Source organism: Octopus sinensis, linkage group LG7 (assembly GCF_006345805.1).
Source record: "Octopus sinensis linkage group LG7, ASM634580v1, whole genome shotgun sequence".
NCBI lineage: Eukaryota > Metazoa > Mollusca > Cephalopoda > Octopoda > Octopodidae > Octopus > Octopus sinensis.
Window position 1 is genome coordinate 95,755,047 of NC_043003.1, and position 20,820 is coordinate 95,775,866.

General features: G+C 36.9%; 1 protein-coding gene across 10 annotated transcripts in view; it reads right to left on the reverse strand.

Moving 5' to 3' along the window:
• LOC115213792 (protein FAM135A) overlaps positions 1-20,820 on the reverse strand; it is a 299,236-nt gene that overhangs the window by 265,158 nt on the left and 13,258 nt on the right. For all 10 annotated transcript variants that reach the window (XM_036504971.1, XM_036504966.1, XM_036504965.1 and 7 more), the window contains one exon: positions 15,363-15,473. In XM_036504971.1, coding sequence (XP_036360864.1) covers positions 15,363-15,473 — 111 coding nt within the window. Of the gene's footprint in view, positions 1-15,362; positions 15,474-20,820 lie in introns of those variants that run through there.

Here is a 20,820-nt window from a genome sequence, read left to right on the forward strand (position 1 = left end):
GTGTGCTCCAGCTGATAAACCTTTCAATGTTCCTATATCTTCAACGTTTAAAATGTGGGGTTTTTTTTTGTCTTCTACTCTTCACTTACTTCATACATAATACCATTTGAATATCAACCTTAGGCCAGTGAAAAACTTCTATTCTGCTACTTGACCAGCTAAAAGTAGCAACCAAATCTCACTCAGACCTTATCATGAAAACAAAGCACATTACTAAAATTGCCAAGAAGGCTGAGGGTGTCTTGGAATCACTTACCAAGTCCTTTGTGAGCCGCTCTCCAGCTTTCTATCTGAGGCTTTATATAGCTATGGTGCGGCCTCACCTGGAATTTGCATCACCAGTCTGGAGCCCCTATCTTGCCCAGGATATTAATCGTCTGGAAACTGTTCAGCAACGTGCAACCAAGAGAATACCCTCCATCAGGCATTTGCTATATTCTGAACGCCTTAGTTCTCAGGGCATGGATACATGGATACATTGAAACTCCGACGTCTGGCAGCTGACTTAGCAGACACCCATAAAATTATTAACCATCTTACAAACAATAACTCTGAGCACCTTTTCAAACTCCACCTGTCTAACACCCGTAGACATGTTTACAGAGTCAGAAAGCAGCACGGCTCCCGTGACTTTCAGAAATATTTTTTCACACTAAGAGTTGCTGAAGCATGGAACAGACTGCCGGCATCAGTTGTTAGTTGTCGGAGCACGGCATCCTTCAAAACTTCCATGCTTCCTGAGATTCGCCAACACTACACCTGATTTTCTTCCCTCCATACACACGCAAACATGTATCTGACTCATACACTGTTCACTTCCTAGACATTTGTACATTACTGCATATGCTTTATACACACTTTTGACAAGTTGTGGTGCACCTGAGCACTGTATACAATAATTTATTTTTATAGATATAAATATATTTTTAAAAATACAAGAAGAAAGAAAAATACATTCCATAACATAGTCCAAGAAATTCTAAAAAATACGAGATGGTGACAGTTAGAATGCTTTTTAACATCAGTATGCTCAACTCTACCTCAATTAATCGGAATGCTCACAGCTGCCATATTCCTATCGCTCTATGTCACGCTGGTGAGATCCATATTGGAGTATGGGATACAAGCCTCTTCTCCTTATCTCCTCAAAGACATACATCATCTCGAAAGAGTCCAGAAGCTGGCTACCCACATGGTTCTTGGTCTCAAGCATTTGTCTTATGAAGAAAGGCTGAAGATGCTCGACCTTTATTCTCTAGAAAAATGACGATGCCGTGGTGATCTCATTCTCGCTCACAACATCATAAGCGGAAAGTGTAACCTCTCAAAAGAGCTGTTCTTCACTCCTGCTCCAGAGCGTCAGCTGCGGGGTCACTCCGAAAAGCTCTATCTGCGACGATTTCATCTCAATCGAAGGAGAGGGGCTTTCTCCATCCGGATTGCAGATCTGTGGAATAAGCTGCCGGACGAGATAGTGAAGATGCCGACGACTGCTCAGTTCAAAGTTTCTCTTGACCAGAAATGGCCTGAACTCTTTGCATGAACACCCTCCCTGTACGTAACTCCATGTCCCCCTACATGGCCTTGCTTTTTGCTTTTTGAGCCCAAAAATTAACTTAACTAACTAACTTAACTTAACTTAAACACAGCAAAAACAACAATATCAAATGCAAACCAAGGCAAGTTTGTATGTGGTCACCCAGTGTGCCGGAAATAAATGCTATGCTTCCTTTAACCCTCTTCTTACCATATTTACATTGAAATATACTGCCTTTGTTTCAATTAATTTTGAAAATAATGAAGAATTTATTAAAATAGCTTTATTCATTTTCAGGCTGATGTTTGGAATATAAATTAATATGAAGTTTTGTTGAAGCTTTTAACTTAAAGCACTTAAAAAGTAAAAGAGGGAGTTTAGCGCAGCTCCCATGACTTTAGGAAACATTTTTTCACGCTAAGAGTTGCTGAAGTATGGAACAAACTGCCGGCATCAGTTGTTAGTTGTCGGAGCACTGCATCCTTCAAAACTTCCATGCTTCCTGAGATTTGCCAACACTACACCTGATTTTCTCCCCTCCATACACACACAAGCATGTATCTGACTCATACACTGTTCACTTTCCAGACTTTATATGCACTTTCTGACAAGTTGTGGTGGACCTGAGCACTGTATACAATAATTTCATTATTATTATTATTATTATTATTATTATTATTATTATTATTATTATTATTATCATTATTATTATCATTATTATTATTATTATTATCATTATTATTATTATTATTATATTATTATTATTATTATTTTATTATTATTATTATTATTATTATCATTATTATTATCATTATTATTATTATTATTATCATTATTATTATATTATTATTATTATTATATTATATTATTATTATTATTATTATTATTATTATATCATAGAACTGGGGGTAGATCCAAGTAAGCTGGTATTTCGAAATGGTTAAGATAGCACTGTGCCATTTTAATACAAATAGCTTATCTTAGATGATCTTGCATAACATCATATCACATACATAACACATGACAGTAAAAAAAAAAGATGTGCCTTTCATCATAGGTCTGCTCAGTCAAAACCAAAGTGGGGTAAAACAACAATGACACTGAATGAAATAGTGATGCATACAGACACAGATAAAAAAAATTAAAAAAGAGAAAATAAAGATTGTTTGATGTTCATAGCTGTCTCATAGAATTGATGATGTGGAGGACGCTTTTAACACTTCAGAAGTCTCACTTTCCAACAAAGCAATTTTTCTTTTTACACCGCAGCTTTAGCTTGACACTCATATAGGCTAGCAACTGATGAGCGAAATGTACAATTTCCTGTAATTCGGATCACTTCACTGCCCCAGCAGACAAAATGGAAAAGATGTTGCTCCAGAGAATGGTGAGGAAGATGCACTGGAACATCCACTCCGAGTCAGGGGGTTCACACTTGCAGATAACTATCATCACCCTGATAGTGGTGAGCAGGGTGATATGGTCCAGGGGCCTAGAATGCATGAGGTCTCCACTGCCATGTAAACCTGTCAGAGAGAGACTGATTGAACAAGGACTGAGATCAAGTCAAAGACTTAACCCATTAGGCATTTTGTCTTTCTTCTATAATGTTCATTTTACCAAATAAAATATTAAGTACACATGTTATCCCCAAGCAGACATTTATTACTGGAAAGATATTTCTGTATAATATTTGGTAGGAATAGTAATTTGTATTTGGAATTAAGGAATTATAACACTTGGTGGGTAAAACGGCATAAGACCGTTGCTTTCCTTTGCAACCGACTCGATATTCAACAATTGGGAATCTAAAATCATCTGCTTTCATATTGGAACCATCTGTTTCCATATTGGAACTGTCTGCTTCCGTATTGGAACCATCTGGTTCCTTAATGGAATCGTCTTCCTCATCAGACAGTGCAGTGAGATCAATGTAAATCAGTTCCTTATTGGCAACTGTTGATATGGCATCAACAACAACGCATTCACTGTCTTTAATTTCAAAAATGTCATTACAACGAGCACCAGAAGAATTATAATGGTTGGATGACGAAGCTTTCGGTGAATCAGATTCCACTACAATTTCATCGTTAATGCTATCAGATTGGTTGTTAGATGTAGTCATGTCTTTACTGATATTCATATTTTAATATATAATTCTTAAAATTTATAGTTAGTAACTATCATGTTTGGCACTATTTCATTTCGTTGACTCACCACTTATCCCTTTTGTTAATCTTCAGCATTCTCTTTTCCATGGCTCTTTGTGTTGATTTTTATATATTTTCAATGATCTTGTTGGTAGTCCATGCTTCTGATGTATATGTAATAGAAGACAACCTACACTGGTTAAAGACCCTTTCTTTTTTTTTAGATATATGGGCAAATTACAGCACATGACTTGGCATTAAAGTAATAACAATTCAGTAGCCTACTGATTCTTTATTAAGACAACAGTCTCAGTCTCTGTTTGTGTGGACTTGTTAACTCTCTACTTTTCTTTATTAAGCCTACATGTCTTTCTTTTCTATCAATGCCTTCACTTCAGTCTTTTCATTACCACTCACTCTTCATTCCTCTGAAGTTAAAAAGACACAACTCATTATTATCATTTTTGGGGGGCATGTTTTCTGGCCAATACCACTCCTACTGTAATTTGAAATTAATGGAACTTACCCTAACCACAACCATTTATTCTCTCATCTAACTTTACTCAACTGGACCTCCATAGCCATTCAATGTATATATTTTAAAAAATCCTGTTTAATTAAATATCATCAGGAATTGTATTTAATATTTAAAATATTTTCTGTATTGTAGAAGTATGACCAGTTTATTGCACATAAATGTTAACAACAAAATGTTATATGAAACCCCAAGGGCCATGTGGACCCCAGTTGAAAACCACTGGTTTAGATAATGCCCTTTCCCCACTGACTGAAGAATAAAACATCTTACTAATTCTGGCACAAAGCTAGTAATTTTGAAGAGAGGGAGCCAGTCAATTATATTGAGCCTAGTACTTCACTGGTACTTTAATTTATTGACCTCAAAAGGTTGAAAGGCAAAGTTGACCTTGGCAGGATTTCAGTTCAGAAGAAATTCCAGAAAGTGCCAGAAGAAATGTTGCTAAGCATTTTGTCCAGCATCCTAAGGATTTGGCCAGCCCACTAGATGTTGAATGACAATGAATGGAAAAATGATAATTTTTAGTTTGCATTTGTTTCTAAAACCTTATAATATAGGAAGTAAAATTTAAATTCCGTTGGAAAACAGAAGTTTGTATGATATTGTATATTAATCTTGTTTTCTTTCAATTTTTTTTAACCTTCAAATATTGAATCAAGTAATATTTTGCTGAAAACTAAATACCCAGCAGAATATTTTATGATTAAATTTGTTAAGATATTACACACTTGAAACTAATTTCCTTTTGCTATTTTTCTTTGTTTTTGTAATTCTATTCAACATTTCTGAATTTCATATTCTCCTATGAGTATATGCTATTTTAATTCTTCAGCTTCCACACTAATTTTGCCAGTCTTTTAATGAAAGAAAATATTAAAATAACACAAAACAATTTTTTTTTTTGTAAGTGGACATGCACGCCTATTTAATATTGTGCTAGGTTTAAGGGGAATAACTCTATCGATACTAGATTTAAATTTACATAAATAATTTTCTTTGAAATTTCCCTAAGAAACATAAACACATTTTTATTTCTAATTCTTTGTGTTTTCATGCAAAAATGTGGAGTGCTAAACACATGTTATAATCATGTGGTGGCAAATCTTATTATTTACTTGTTCTTAGGTTTTTCAGTGGTTTACATAAGTGAACCCCTACTCATTGGCAAGTCTGATATAATAAAATTGAATAGGGTGGTCAGATCTATTTAAAAATGTTGGTTGAGCGCTTTTCAGTTGATCATATTAGTTGTAATGGTGATTGGTCATATAGTTGATTAGTGACAAAAACTGATCCAAAGCCATCGTTCTTTGCCTCACAGAGAAACTCTACATTTTCTGTAACCTGGCTCAATTCTAACAAAAGATCCAAACATCAATTCATCCAAACTCTAATATATAAGATCATGCTGACCAATTCCAAAGCAAACCCAAGCCTTGATGCCTGGTGAAAAGATGGACTTCACCAACAATGCAACCAGCTATATGACCAATCACATGCTTAACCACACCACTAGTCACATGATCAACGACTGGATTAACTCTAAAGCAGAAACATCTGTTGACATCTGCCAGAATAGCAGACATCATTGACAATGTTACCAGCATTGTCCACCTTCATGTTCTGAGCTCAAATTCCACTGAAGTCGAATTTGCCTATTCTTTCGGAGTTGATAAAATAAGTACCAGTTGAACACTGGGGTTGAAGTAATCTACTTAATCCCTCTCTCAAACTAGCTGGCTTTGTGCCAAAATTTGAAACCAATATTACCAACCACATCACTGACTTCAAAACCAGAAAAGGCACTCAGTACTTTTAAATGTCTTGGTTACATCATTTCATACCCTCCACCCTCCATCAGGCATTTGCCATATTCTGAACGCCTTACTTCCCTGGACATGGATACATTGAAACTCTGACGTCTGGCAGCTGACTTAGCAGACACCCATAAAATTATTAACCATCTTACAAACAATTACTCTGAGCACCTTTTCAAACGCCACCTGTCTAACACCCGTGGACATGTTTACAAAGTCAGAAAACAGCACAGCTCCCATGACTTTCGGAAACATTTTTTCATGCTAAGAGTTGCTGAAGCATGGAACAAACTGCCGGCATCAGTTGTTAGTTGTCGAAGCACTGCATCCTTCAAAACTTCCATGCTTCCTGAGATTCACCAACACTACACCCTATTTTCTCCCCTCCATACACACACAAACATGTATCTGACTCATACACTGTTCGCTTTCCAGACATTTGTACATTACTGCATATGCTTTATACGCACTTTTGACAAGTTGTGGTGCACCTGAGCACTGTATACAATAACTTCATTATTATTATTATTATTATTATTACTTCAAATTCACCAATGAGTATGGTTGATTATAGCCAACTACAGGAAACTTTGTAACATAAAACAATAATCTAGTTTACAAATCCATGATAATCTCTCAATTATATAATTGAAAGAGAGAACATGGGGTAAATGAATACCTGGTTTTAGTAAACACTTATTTTCTTGCACTATAAAGTAGACATCATCATTAACACACATTTTTTCACTCTGTGGACAGAAAATATTGACTGGTATAGTTAGTTTCTGTTTCAAAACTTCATTACAGATTGGTCATTCATTTTCTGTCCAGAGGTTATGGCTATTCATAGTATGCACATACCCTCAGACATAACTAAATTGGTTTGTCTAATTTGCATATCAAAGCAAACTTAGGCATTGTAAGCAAATTAATAGAAACACTATATAGAAACAAAGAAGAAATATAAGATAAACTTACAAGACTTTGTTCTTATTGTCATAAAAGTAAATACACCCCCCCCACACACACACATACACACACACATCCTGGCTCTCTGCTGGTTATGATGACGAGTGTTCCAGTTGATCCATTCAATGGAATTGCCTGCCTGTGAAATTAATGTGTAGGTGGCTGGGTACTCCACAGACATACGTGCTATCAATTTAGTTCTCAGAGAGATTTGGTGTGACACAGAATGTGACAAAGCTGATCTTTTGAATTACAGGTACAACTTATTTTTGCCAGCTGAGTGGCCTGGAGAAACAAGAAATAAAGTGTCTTGCTCAAGGACACAATGTGCTGCTGGAAATTGAACTCACAACCTTACAGTTGTAAGCCAATTGTCCCAGCCATTAAATCACATGCCTTCTCTCCCCTCATCTCTCTCTCTCTCTCTCTCTATCTATCTCTCTCTCTCTCTCTCTCTCTCTCTCTAATCTGTCTATCTATCTATCTATCTATCTATCTATCTATCTCTCTCTCTCTTTCTCTCTCTCTCTCTCTCTCTCTCTCTATATATATATATATATATATATATATACTGTTGTGTCTGAGGAGAGTCATTCTCTTTTAGTGCCTTATTATTTAACACACTCACCGGTAAAATTTCCACTTATTTCTTATTTTTTTATTTTCTAAAATTTTCGTTGTGTCTTGCAACCTTTTCAATAGTCTTGACTCTCAAGACTATTCTTGACTCTCAAGAGAGTCAAGACTATTGAAAAGGTTGCGAGGCGCAACGAAAATTTTAGAAAATAAAAAAATAAGAAATAAGTGGAAATTTTACCGGTGAGTGTGTTAAATAATAAGGCACTAAAAGAGAATGACTCTCCCCAGACACAACAGAATATGCTTCAACACACGAACTCATATAAAGAATCTTGCAAACCAAATCCAAAAACGAAATATATATATATATATATATAACTATAATAATAAGGGTTTTTTGCAACAAGTTGCTTAAACCACATACCAAAAGTATTAGAAATAGCAGCCAAATGACTACTATTTCCTTTTACTACAAAAATAAGTCTCCACAGACAACAATATCTATAACTCACATATGGCAAAAAAGAAGAAAAACAACGAAATCACACAGTCTTTGGATAGATAGATAGATAAATAGATAGATAGATAGATAGATAGATAGATAGATAGATAGATAGATAGATAGATAGATAGATAGATAGATAGATAGATATATTAAATTCCCTTCCATGTCAGTTGGCTCTGATGAGCATATTTATATAATTGGTTTGTTGCCTAACACTCCATTGTATTTTTTGTGTGAAACTGATTGGTAAGACACACACACACACACACACACATATATATAAACTGAGAAAGAGAGAAAATAAGTGAATGAATACAAGTGTCAGCTGCTGTAATGTAATCATTCAGGTTGTAGGAATAACCATCATCTGTGTTGTTGTCTCTTCATATTTGGCGGGTCCAGCTATTGAATTTGGGTTCATAGTGGACAGAGATGGACATGAACTCATGACTACATCTATTCTCTGTTTTCCTATCTGCTCTGTTCTCCCCTATTCTCATGTCTATTTCTCTGACCACTCTTAGACCTGGTGTAATTTTCTCCTCAGCTTGACTGATTTGCAATCAGCAAGTCTTGATTCGTCTATTTTTTGTTGATGTCATTTAATGAAATCTGATGTGTAGTTGTTGAGTGACATTGGTTACTCTTTTACTCGTTTACTCTCTTACTTGTTTCAGTCATTTGACTGTGGCCATGCTGGAACACCGCCCTTTAGTCAAGCAAATCGACCCCAGGACTTATTCTTTGTAAGCCTAGTTCTTGTTCTATCAGTCTCTCTTGCCGAACCGCTAAGTGACAGGGACGTAAATACACCAGCATCAGTTGTCAAACGATGTTGGGGGGACAAACACAGACACACAAACATATACACACACACATACATATAGATATATATATATACATATATATGACGGGCTTCTTTCAGTTTCCGTCTACCAAATTCACTCACAAGGCTTTGGTCAGCCCGAGGCTATTGTAGAAGACACTTGCCCAAGGTACCATGCAGTGGGACTAACCTGGAACTATGTGGTTCGTAAGCAAGCTACTTACCGCACAGCCACTCCTATGCCTAATTTTTTTTTCTCTGACATCAGCACTCAGTTTGAAAGATCAAGTTTTTGTTTATGGAAATTGGAAAGAAAAAAAATCAAGTTCCAAATTCAAATTTAGGCAGAGGTCTGTTATGTGTATATCTAAGATTAAATATACAAATATTATCTATAATATATCATTGTTTAAAATAAGCTTCCTTTCTTGTATTTTAAGTATAATGAAATTCTTAAGTGAATTAGCATTTCTTTCTCTTATTTTTTCCTGTGTGGTAATTTTTCAAACTTTATCAGGTGTGTGACAATTTAGCAAATTTCATGTGAAATTTTTGTGTTTCAAACAAGATACATTGCTTATTTCAATATTTAAAAATGGTGCAAGGGTGTAAGATATTATCATACTTTACTACAAAATGAATGTCATATGTTTAAATCATAGCAAAAACAGTACAAGGGGTGGTTGTAATCCACCAGCAGTACAAGTTTGATTTCTAATTAAATCCCTTTAATTTCACACCATTCCTTGTATCTCCAATTTTTCACCATGGTCTACAAACTAGAGAGACAGAGGGACTTTGCCAAGCTGTCTTGTCATTGGTATAATGCATAATTTTGAAGCCTTTTGTAGTCACAGGAAGATTAAATGATATGAAAACATCTTTAATCCTTTTGATACCTATTTCTTTACTATCCACAAGGGGCTAAACACAGAGAGGACAAACAAGGACAGACAAACAGATTAAGTCGATTTTATTGACCCTCCAGTGCATAACGGGTACTTATTTAATTGACCCCGAAAGGATGAAAGGCAAAGTCAACCTCGGGGGAATTTAAACTCAGAACGTAACAGCAGACAAAATACCGCAAAGCATTTCACCCGGCGTGCTAACGATTCTGCCAGCTCGCCGCCCAAATCCTTTTGATACCAATCCATCTCAGACTGCCCTTGGTCCTATGATACAAACATCCTGTTTTAAAGGGATCTAAATTGAAATCTTCCCTCAAAATTTCATGTTAATATATGTTCCAAACATCAGCTTAATTATAGCAATGTTATTTTACTCTTTACTCGTTTACTCTTTTACTTGTTTCAGTAATTTGACTGCGGCCATGCTGGAGCACCGCCTTTAGTCGAGCAAATCGACCCCGGAACTTCTTTGTAAGCCCAGTACTTATTCTATCGGTCTCTTTTGCCGAACCGCTAAGTGACGGGGACGTAAACACACCAGCATCAGTTGTCAAGCAATGCTAGGGGGACAAACACAGGCAAACAAACACACACACACATACATATTTATATATATATATATATATATATATATATATATATATATATATAAATATATACATATACATATATATGACAGGCTTCTTTCAGTTTCTGTCTACCAAATCCACTCACAAGGCTTTGGTCGGCCCGGGGCCATAGCAGAAGACAAGATGCCATGCAGTGGGACTGAACCCGGAACCATGTGGCTGGTTAGCAAGCTACTTACCACACAGCCACTCCTGCGCCTTTCAAAATTAATTGGAACAAAGTCAGAGTATTTCAATAGAAACTTGGTAGTAATAGGGCTAAATATAGCTCTAAACAATAAATAAGCCACTCTTTGCAAGAAGTTTGGGTGTTTCAGTATCTTTGTTTGACTTAATTTTGTGTCACTCACACTGTCATGATAATCTTCATACCAACGTGTTGCTTATTACAGCTTAACCATTCTGGTTTATATATCTGCTTTACAGGTGTGGTGGCACCACTGATTAACGTATGTAGTAGATATAGTATGGCTGAATGGTAAATAAGTTCACTTCACAGCCATGATGTTCCTGGTTCGATTCCACTGTCTAGCATCTTGGGTAAATGTCATTTTTCATAACCTCTGGTTGGCTTGTATTTTATGAGTGAAATTGAGTAGATGGAAACTGTGTAGAAATGTTGGACGGATTGTATCTGTAAATCAAAAGGCACAACCTTATCACACAGTTACACAGCCTTGTCACACATTTACATAGCCTTGTCACATAACCTTGTTACACAGCCTTGTCACACAGTGTGTCACACAGTGTGTCACACTGATTCTACTTAAAAATTAGATCAAAGGTATGTGACTGTAGAGTGCTCAGTCACTTACATGTTAATTCTGGAACAGGTAATTTACTTGATCAAAAACTGAATCCATGTCATCAAATGATAGAGATCCACCAACATATGTGATATGACGAACATTCATAAGGTATTGTAATATCATGAAAATTTATCAACTTACACATTAACAGCTTGTGATATTAATCACTGCTAAAGTATGGCAATGGTGGGGGAGTATAACATACATTTAGCACACTATGAACTAAGTATCCTGATATCACATTATAGTTTGTTGTTTGTTTTAATATAAGAAAAAGTAAAGCCCATGACCTCTGCCCACTCTTCCACACTGTTGAGACTAATGTGACTGATATACATGTGGAATGTCTGTCAGTCTGCCAGATATCTCTCTGCATCTTTTGTGAACCAATGGATCTGCAAAATTATCAAGTTCCCACCAACTAACTTCCTACATATTGAATAAGATCACCTTTCAGATAATATAAAGATGTTTCGAAACCTTTAACTAACAAGCACATTCACTTTTACCATGCTTCTAAGTTTGGAACATTTTGAGAATTTTTTTTGTTTTTAAGATTTTGCAACAAGAATCAGATCATCAGCATACAAAAGATTACTTTAGAAAACCACACCTGAACTAAAATTATCAGGTAGGGGCTGAAGCCAGAAATCTGGTGAACACTTACCTGTACACTAAAGTTTTTCACTAAACTCATTGTTAATCCTAACCTTGCTCACAGTACTCTCAAATATGTTTGGAATGAGTTTAGTAAACCATCCTTTCGTACTTAGTTTTCTTTCTACCCCACCAGCCTCAAGTAAGGGAAGGGAATTTGTTAGGGGCTTTCTCAAATCAACAGATGCAAAGCATAGTAATATTTATCCACACTTAAACATGAATGTTCTATTAGGACAAAGTATACTGCAGTAGATACCACGAGAGTAACTCTCATATTGACTTTCAGTGCAACATGCAGTTGTTTTATATTACTAGAGGGGAGATAAATCCATGCCATCTCCAGCACTGAGACTATCAAGTCACCTTGGCACTGGAAGTGGTGGGGATTTTGAACTAAAACTCAATATAAGAGTTTCTATCATGGAATCTATTGCAGTATAGCTTGTCCCAATAAACATTACCTCTCAGGATGAATGCTGCCTCTGTCTATAACGTATATTTTTTTTTAGCAAAGTATAGGGGTTGTTGTTGGTTAAGAACTTCTCTTGTAGTTGCATTAGTAAACATATGGAATCTGTAGATTTGTGAACTGACACAAATCCAAACTTGGAAAATGAAGAGATTGAAATAGAAATATATTTTTGATATCTGAGCATTTAAAGACTTGAGAAATAACAAAGAGGTAAAATAAAAGTTATAACTGATAATTTTGTTTTTCTAATGACACGACATTTATTTAAGTATTTCCTGCAGGTAGATGAACTGAAGAAATGTCGAATAATGTATATTGTTGTTCACTGTTGCTGACACTGTCGCCACCAGTGTTGTCATTGTTTTAACCCTTTCATTATATACTGCCATTGTTTCAATTAATTTTTTTAAATAATTAAGAATTTAGTAAAATAATTTTGTCATTAACCTGGTGCTTGGAACTTAAATTTTTTAAAAATCTTATGGAAAATTTAAATTTAGATCACTTTAAAAATAGGATGTTTGTGTCCTAGAACCAGGGGCAGTCTCAGGCAGGTTGGTAACAAAAGGGTGAGAGTCCACTGTCTCATGCTTTCAAGGGTCTGATGGAATTCATTGAGGTAGATTTTTCTATAGCCAGATACCTTTTCCTGTTGCCAAAACCTCACCTATTTCCAAACAAGGTAAAATTTTCCAATGGCTGAACATGTTTTCATGGAAGGTTGTAGGAAACACCGCAGCTGGAATGATGGTGACGTCCCTTTACAGATATTGCATGATGTCTCAACAAGGACACACACACTATAGGCTTCCATGCAGTTTCTGTCAACCAAATCCACTTAGAAGGCTTTGGTCAGCTTGGGGCTATAAAGGAAGACATTTGCTCAAGGTGTTGTGCAGTGGGACTGAACAAGGAACTAATATCATTGGGGAAGTGAACTTCTCTGTTATTTACCCATGACTGTGTCTTTACTGTTCATAAACATCTGAAGTGGATTTGAGTCCACAACCTATACTTAAACCTGGCATTATAACACATTATCTAACATCTGTTCCACTTGGCTAATTTATCTTCTCAAACGACTGTACCCTATATGAATGGAATGCGAATAACTGGGTCAATAGCATGATAAACAATCAAGCCAAGGCTACACATTCAGCTGATCCTATTTTGTCATGATACTTTGTGTTGAATTTATGACCCAAAACACTTTGTACCAAACAACTAAGTTAGCCACCTCTATGCAGGTACTATGAAGTGATTTACTTCATAATTGAATGCGTCAACATCATAAATTGAATAAGTGTTTTGTAGGTTTGTGCTGCTGAATTTTCCATTATTTAATATAAACAGTACCTAAGGCAACAAGCAGGCAGAATTGCGGCGAGCTGGCAGAAACGTTAGCACACCAGGCGAAATGCTTAGTGGTATTTCGTCTGTCTTCACGTTCTGAGTTCAAATTCCGCCGAGGTCAACTTTGCTTTCATCCTTTCAGGGTCGATAACTTAAGTACCAGTTACGCACTGGGGTCGATGTCATTGACTTAATCCATTTGTCTGTCTTTGTTCCCTCTATGTTTAGCCCCATGTGGGCAATAAAGAAATAAGAATTGCTAGCATGCCAAGCAAAATGTTTGGCAATATTTCCTCCTTTATACTCTGAGTTCAACTTCCACAAAGGTTAGCTTTTCCTTTCATCCTTTTGGGGGTGGGGGGAATCAATAAAAGAAATACCAGTTGGACATTGGGGTCAATGTAATTGACTTAGCTTCTTCTCATGAACTTGTTGACTTTGTGCCAAAATTTGAAGCCAGTATAAATTGTACCTAGTGGTAGCCATGCCTCTCTTTTATCTTAAAACTTATAAACTCCAGAGGTAAACTCGGCTCAGAGGATCATGTAGGTGTATCAAAGGATAAAGGGTGGCATAGTGGTTAGGGTATTCAGTTCACGATTGTATGGTCACAACTTTGATTCCTGGTGTCACAGTGTGTCCTCAAGCAAGATACTTTAGTTCGTGTTGCTCTGGTTCACACAGCTGGCAAAAATGATTTGTAACTGTATTTCAAAGGGTCATTCTGAATCATACTGAACTTCCCTGAGAACTATGTAAACCCTTCAGCATTTAAATCAGCCATATCTGGCCCAAATATTTTACCTGCTTCATGTTCAAACTGGTCAGATCCAGCCTCTCACACCTAATCTACAATATCATTATAAAAATATGCAGTCATGTCATCAAAGTCTCAAAGCTACAAGATAATGCAAATTTAATTGAAAACAATGAGAATAAATAAACCTTACATTTGACAGAGCAAACTAGCTTCTGTCACATGACAGGGGGAAAAACTAGAAGTTGTTGATAGCTTCTGTTACCTAGGTGAGCAAGTCAGTAGTGTGGGTGGATGCTCTGAGAGTGTAGCTGCTAGAATAAAAATAGCCTGGGCAAAGTTCAGAGAGCTCCTACCTCTGCTGGTGACAAAGAGCTTCTCGTTCAGAGTATAAGGTAGACTGTATGACGCATGTGTGCAAACAGCCATGCTACATGGCAGTGAAACAATGAGCCGTGACTGCTGAGGACGTGCGTAAGCTTGCAAGGAATGAAGCTAGTATGCTTCACTGGATGTGTAATGTCAGTGTGCATACACGACAGAGTGTAAGTCCCCTGAGAGGAAAGTTGGACTTAAGAAGCATCAGATGTGGTGTGCAAGAGAGACGACTGCACTGGTATGGTCATATGTTGTGTATGGATGAGAACAGCTGTGTGAAAAAGTGTCACACCCTAAAAGGTTAAGGGTACGAGTGCCTGTGGATTATTCAGCCAGATGCACATAAATTTCCTGAGCTTGCTATTCCATTCATTGGATCAAGTGGAACCCTCATTGTTGTAACTGATAGAGTGTCAGTAAGTGTCTGTTAAAGATAATTTTCTGTTTCTTATATACGACATGCATTTCTTACCTTTTCAATAACTTCTGATTGAGAAATCTGGTATTTCCTTCTGTTCGCTAACTCAAGTCTTGATTTAGAAACTGATTCATAATTCAGTTGTGTAGATGTTGTCCAAATTGGCTGAAATATTAACACAAAATATAATATTTATAAACTTCATTCATAAGGACATATTATGAAAGTAATTTTTTTCAACAATTTTTGTTGAGTGCATGTGTGTGTGGTGGTGGTGGTGGTGGTGGTGGTGGTGGTGGTGGTGGTGGGGCAGTATTTTAGTCTGAAATTTCAAACCGATAAATTTTCAAACTGATAAATTTAAAACTAGAGAAAAAGAAAAAATCTGGATTTGAAGTTTAAACTGTGAAAGCTAAATATTATTGTAAGAACAACAACAAAAATAAGGTGATAAAATGATGAAAGCTAGAAAACAATGACAATGTGTGTGTGTGTGTGTGTGTGTGTGTGTGTGTGTGTGTGTGTGTGTGTGTGTGTGTGTGTGTGTGTGTGATATGTCACAAAACTTGTAAGACAATATCTGGGCTTAAAAGACATATGCTAGTTCACAAAAACATTCCTTCAGAATCAGATTCCAAAGGACAAAAATGTAGAAGAAGCTTGAATAATATGTGTTTAAACCCAGTCAGTCAGCAGCTGGTCTTAAAAGTCATCTAAGGACTCATGAATGGGGGGATTGTACTGTGTGATGGAGTGTGGTGTGTGTATTGATGGGACAGCTATCATTTGTCAAGATGAAGCAATCAGCACGTATGTATGTATGTATGTATGTATGTAATGTATGTATGTCTTTCATTCTCCTGTTTCATTTCCATCTATTTATTTGCTGCTCCAATTAAATGTTCCAATACATCTTTATATATAAAAGTCAAGTTGTGTGTCTGTCTCCTACGATTTAGATTCCTAACTACTCCCACATTTTGCGGTGCAGTTTAACCAAAACCGGGTATCTTATAGTCGTGATTCATATCGAGCCCTTCTGGGTATTAGCATGCGTCTACGATGAGTCTACGATTTAAAAAAAAATTTACCATCATTTTTTTCCATTTTAATGCATTTTTTTCGCTATTATATAAGGGAAGTAACTCTCTAAAAAATGTCTACGATGAGTCAACGATTTAAAAAAAATTTACCATAATTTTTTTTCCATTTTTAATGCATTTTTTTGCTATTTTTTGGCTATAACTCTCTAAAAATGCTTATATAGTTATTTCCCTTACAAACCCGAGCAACGCTGGGCGATACTGCTAGTCTATATTTAAAATCTTAATTTTTCAGACTAAAAGCACTGAGCTTTTTTTCTTTTGCTTGGTTTGGTTAGATAAAGAAGGACAAATCTCCCAAACTTGGCCCTTTTTTGATAGAGCCTCCAAGAATGGTGAGAAAAGGTTACCTTCAAGCCAGACAACCTTACTCAAATTCTTGCCATAGGCACTCAAGGATCAGGTAATAGTTAAACTCTTTCAGTCTTCTGACTTGCCAACTCCAGTCAGACCATCCAACCCATACCAGCATGGAAAATGGACGTTAAATGCTGCTGCTGATGGAGATGATGACGATGATGATGATGATGACCATGGCAATGTTCATCACAGTTGTCATCATCATCATCATCATCATCATCATCATTATAATCATCATCGTTTAACGTCTGCTTTCCATACTGGCATGGGTTGGACGGTTTGACTGGGGACTGCTGAGCCAGATGGCTGCATCAGGCTCCAATCTGATCTGGTAGAGTTTCTACAGCTGGATGCCCTTCCTAATGCCAACCACTCTGAGAGTGTAGTGGGTACTTTTACATGCCACCGGCACGAGGGCTAGTCAGGTGGTGCTGGCAATGGCCACACTCAAATGGTGTTTTTACATGTCACCTGCACAGGAGCCAGTCCAGCGGCACTGGCAACACCCTTGCTCGAATGTTGTTTTTCACATACCACCGGCATAAGTGCCAGTAAGGGGATGTTGGTAATGATCACACTCGAATGGTGCTTTTTATGTGCCACCGGCATGGGGGCCAGTCAGCAGCCCTGGCAATGATCATGCTTGGATGGTGCTCTTAGTGCTCCACTGGCATGGGTGCTGTCATCGAATTTGATTTCGATTTCACTTGCCTCAACAGGTCTTCACAAGCAGAGCTTAGTCAACAATGACAATGATGATGACAACACCGATAATGATGGTGACAATGATGATGATGATGATGATGATGATGGTGATGATGATGATGATGATGAGGATGATGATGATGATGATGATGATGATGGATGATACAGAGTGTCCATAATTTATCTTTACAATAGAAAAATTCAGCTGGTCACCTATTATGGACTTCTTCAAAATTTTCATCTAATCTCCCTCACAAGGATTATTATCAAAAGATGGATTTAACTCCAAATATTATAATCTTATTAATAGCAACTCATCATGCATATGTGTGTGTGTGTGTGTGTGTGTGTGTGTGTGTGTGTGTGTGTGTGTGTGTGTGTGTGTGTATGTGTATACACACAATTGCAGCATGGAAGATGCTTATAAGACATTTAAGAACACACAAAAAGACTGTTAAATTTAAATGTTGAAGTGAATCTAATGGTTTTTTTTTGTGTGTGTGTGTTCTTAAATGGCTTATAAACATCTTCCTTGCTGCAATTGTTTTTGTTTCACTACACAATTTCAGATCAAATCACTTGCTATGCAAGTACATCTCCATAAAATATATACATACATACATACAAACATATATATATCTGGTGGTGTCAGCTATAGTTTAGTCACCTATAAAGTCAATCAGGTGATACATGAAGGAGTCTACAGCATTGAGGCCTGCATCCTTCATCACCTTCTCTATTGGGTTGACCATGTGATTTGGATGTTGGGTTACTGGCTCCAAAAGATGGTCATCCTCAGTGTGATTAAAACTGGAAGTAAGCCTCATGGACGTTCAAAACTTCTGAAGCAGTTACTCATTGTATGTGGTGTCCCTTCCAATCAGTCAGAATCCCTGGCCGAATTCAGAAGACATGGAAGTCTGTATGTGATACTGGAGTAGAGCACTTTGAAACTGAATGCAGGAGACTGCATGAAGAGAAGAGGAGATGCTACCATCAACCTTCTGTGGCTGTCGTTTAGGGTCACTTTCATTGCCCTCAATGCCACAGGATCTGCCTATCTCATGTTGGTTTTGTCAGTCACATCAGCTCCCTTGAGAAACAACGTGCTGGAGATGGATGAGGATGAATGTCCTGGATCAATGCTGTCATCACCTTTGATGGGCTGTCATAAGCAAAAAAAATAATAAAAGCAAGCATAAAAAAATATATACATATGTATGTGGTTTTTGCCTCCTTATCTTGGCATTGTGTGATAGTTATATATGAGTGTCGCTGTCATTTGTTTCTAGTCTCCCATGAAAACAGTTCTTGTCATGGAGAAGTTTTACCTTGCTGTGAAACAAGTAAGATTTGGTGACAGGAAGGGGAATAGAGGAGGAGGAAGAAGAGAGGAAGGGGAAGAGAGGAAGAGAGGAAGAGGAAGAGAGGAGGAAGATGAAGAGAAAAGGAGGAAGAGGAAGAGAGGAGGAGGAAGAGGGAGAGGAAGAGAGGAGGAGGAAGAGAGGAGGAGATGAAGAGAGGAGGAAGATGAAGGGAGGAGGAGGAAGAGGAGGAAGAGGAAGATGAAGAGAGGAGGAGGAAGATGAAGGGAGGAGGAGGAAGATGAAGAGAGAAGGAAGATGAAGAGAGGAGAAAGAGAGGAGGAGGAAGAGAGGAGGAAGATGAAGAGAGGAGAAAGAGAGGAGGAGGAGGAAGATGAAGAGAAGAGGAAGAGGAGGAAGAGGAAGAGGAGGAGGAAGAGAGGAGGAGGAAGATGAAGAGAGGAGGAGAGGGGGATGGGAGTAGGTAGGACAGGGGAGAGGGAAGAGAAGGAGATGATGATGATGGGGAGTTGAGGAGTAGATGAGGATGAGGAAATGATGATGAGGAAGAGGTGATGAGGACAAAGACGAGGGGAAGGAGATGAGGAGGAGGAGATGAAGAGGAGATGAGAAGTAGAAGATGGGAAAAGATGAGGATGAGGAGGAGATGATGAGAAGAGGAAGAGGAGGAAGAGGAGATGATTAGGATGAAGAAATGAAGAGGAGGAGATGAAGATGAGAAGATGAAGATGAGGAGATGAAGACGAGGAGATGAAGATGAAGAGAGGAAGAGGAGGAGATGAGGAATGGGAGGAGAGGAATGGGAGGAGAGGAATGGGAGGAGAGGAATGGGAGGAGTTGGAGATGAAGATGAGATGAAGATGAAGATGAGATGAAGATGAAGATGAGATGAAGAAGATGAGGAGGACGATTTTCCATGATGGCATAGGTTTCCTGAGGTGGGACTTTATGGCCACGTAATACTCTTCCTGTCACTAACACTTACAGTTACTTCTTACTTGCAAGGTCAGGGTGCAGCTGTTCTAAAACCAAAACCTGCATGGTATCTACGTTTGATGATCAATAATATAAATAAATCTTCACAGAAGGATATAACAACTCATATATATATATAATATATATATATATATATCAATACAGTGTACATTTAAACACATAAGAGATGGCCATAACAGGACATCTGACCCTCTAGAAGGAGTAGTTAAACTCTAAGTTTAACTACTCCTTCTAGTGGGTCAAATGTCCTGTTATGGCCATCTCTTATGTGTTAAATGTACACTGTATTTTTATATGAATAATATATAGTCTATTGACTAGTTTTTTCTTCTTGCTAGACAACAGGTTGCAAAGAAATTTTCTAATTTTTTTTGCTACGCTGGAATTTATTAATATATATATATATATATATATATATATATATACATACAAAATAAGAAAATGGAGGAATAGATTCCTTTCAATCATCAACTTCCAGATAATACCAATTCATATAATTTATTAACTAATTAATTAAATTAAATAGGAACATCTAAATTCAACAGAATAAGACAAAATAAAACAATATACAATTTAATTAATTAGTTAATAAATTATATGAATTGGTATTATCTGGAAGTTGATGATTGAAAGGAATCTATTCCTCCATTTTCTTATTTTGTATTATGAATTTGAGGTAAAACATTTTACCTTCGCCCATATAATATAATAAATGAACTAATTGCATTGCAATTGTAAGCATTTATGTATTAGCTTTTGGGTACTTTACTGGCAGTATATTGGATAAATGATATCCTATAGTGGGTTACACTCATAACCCCTATCTCACTTTATATATATATATACATACATACATATACATATATATACACACACATCGGGGTGCTGAAAATTTCCTGGCGTTGGGTACAAGGAAATACAGGAGGTTCAGTTAATTATGATTCTATTCAACATATTCCTATCTCAGATTCTCAAAATTCTAAACCCTGTAAAGAATTCGGTAGGATGGGCCTCCAACCAAGC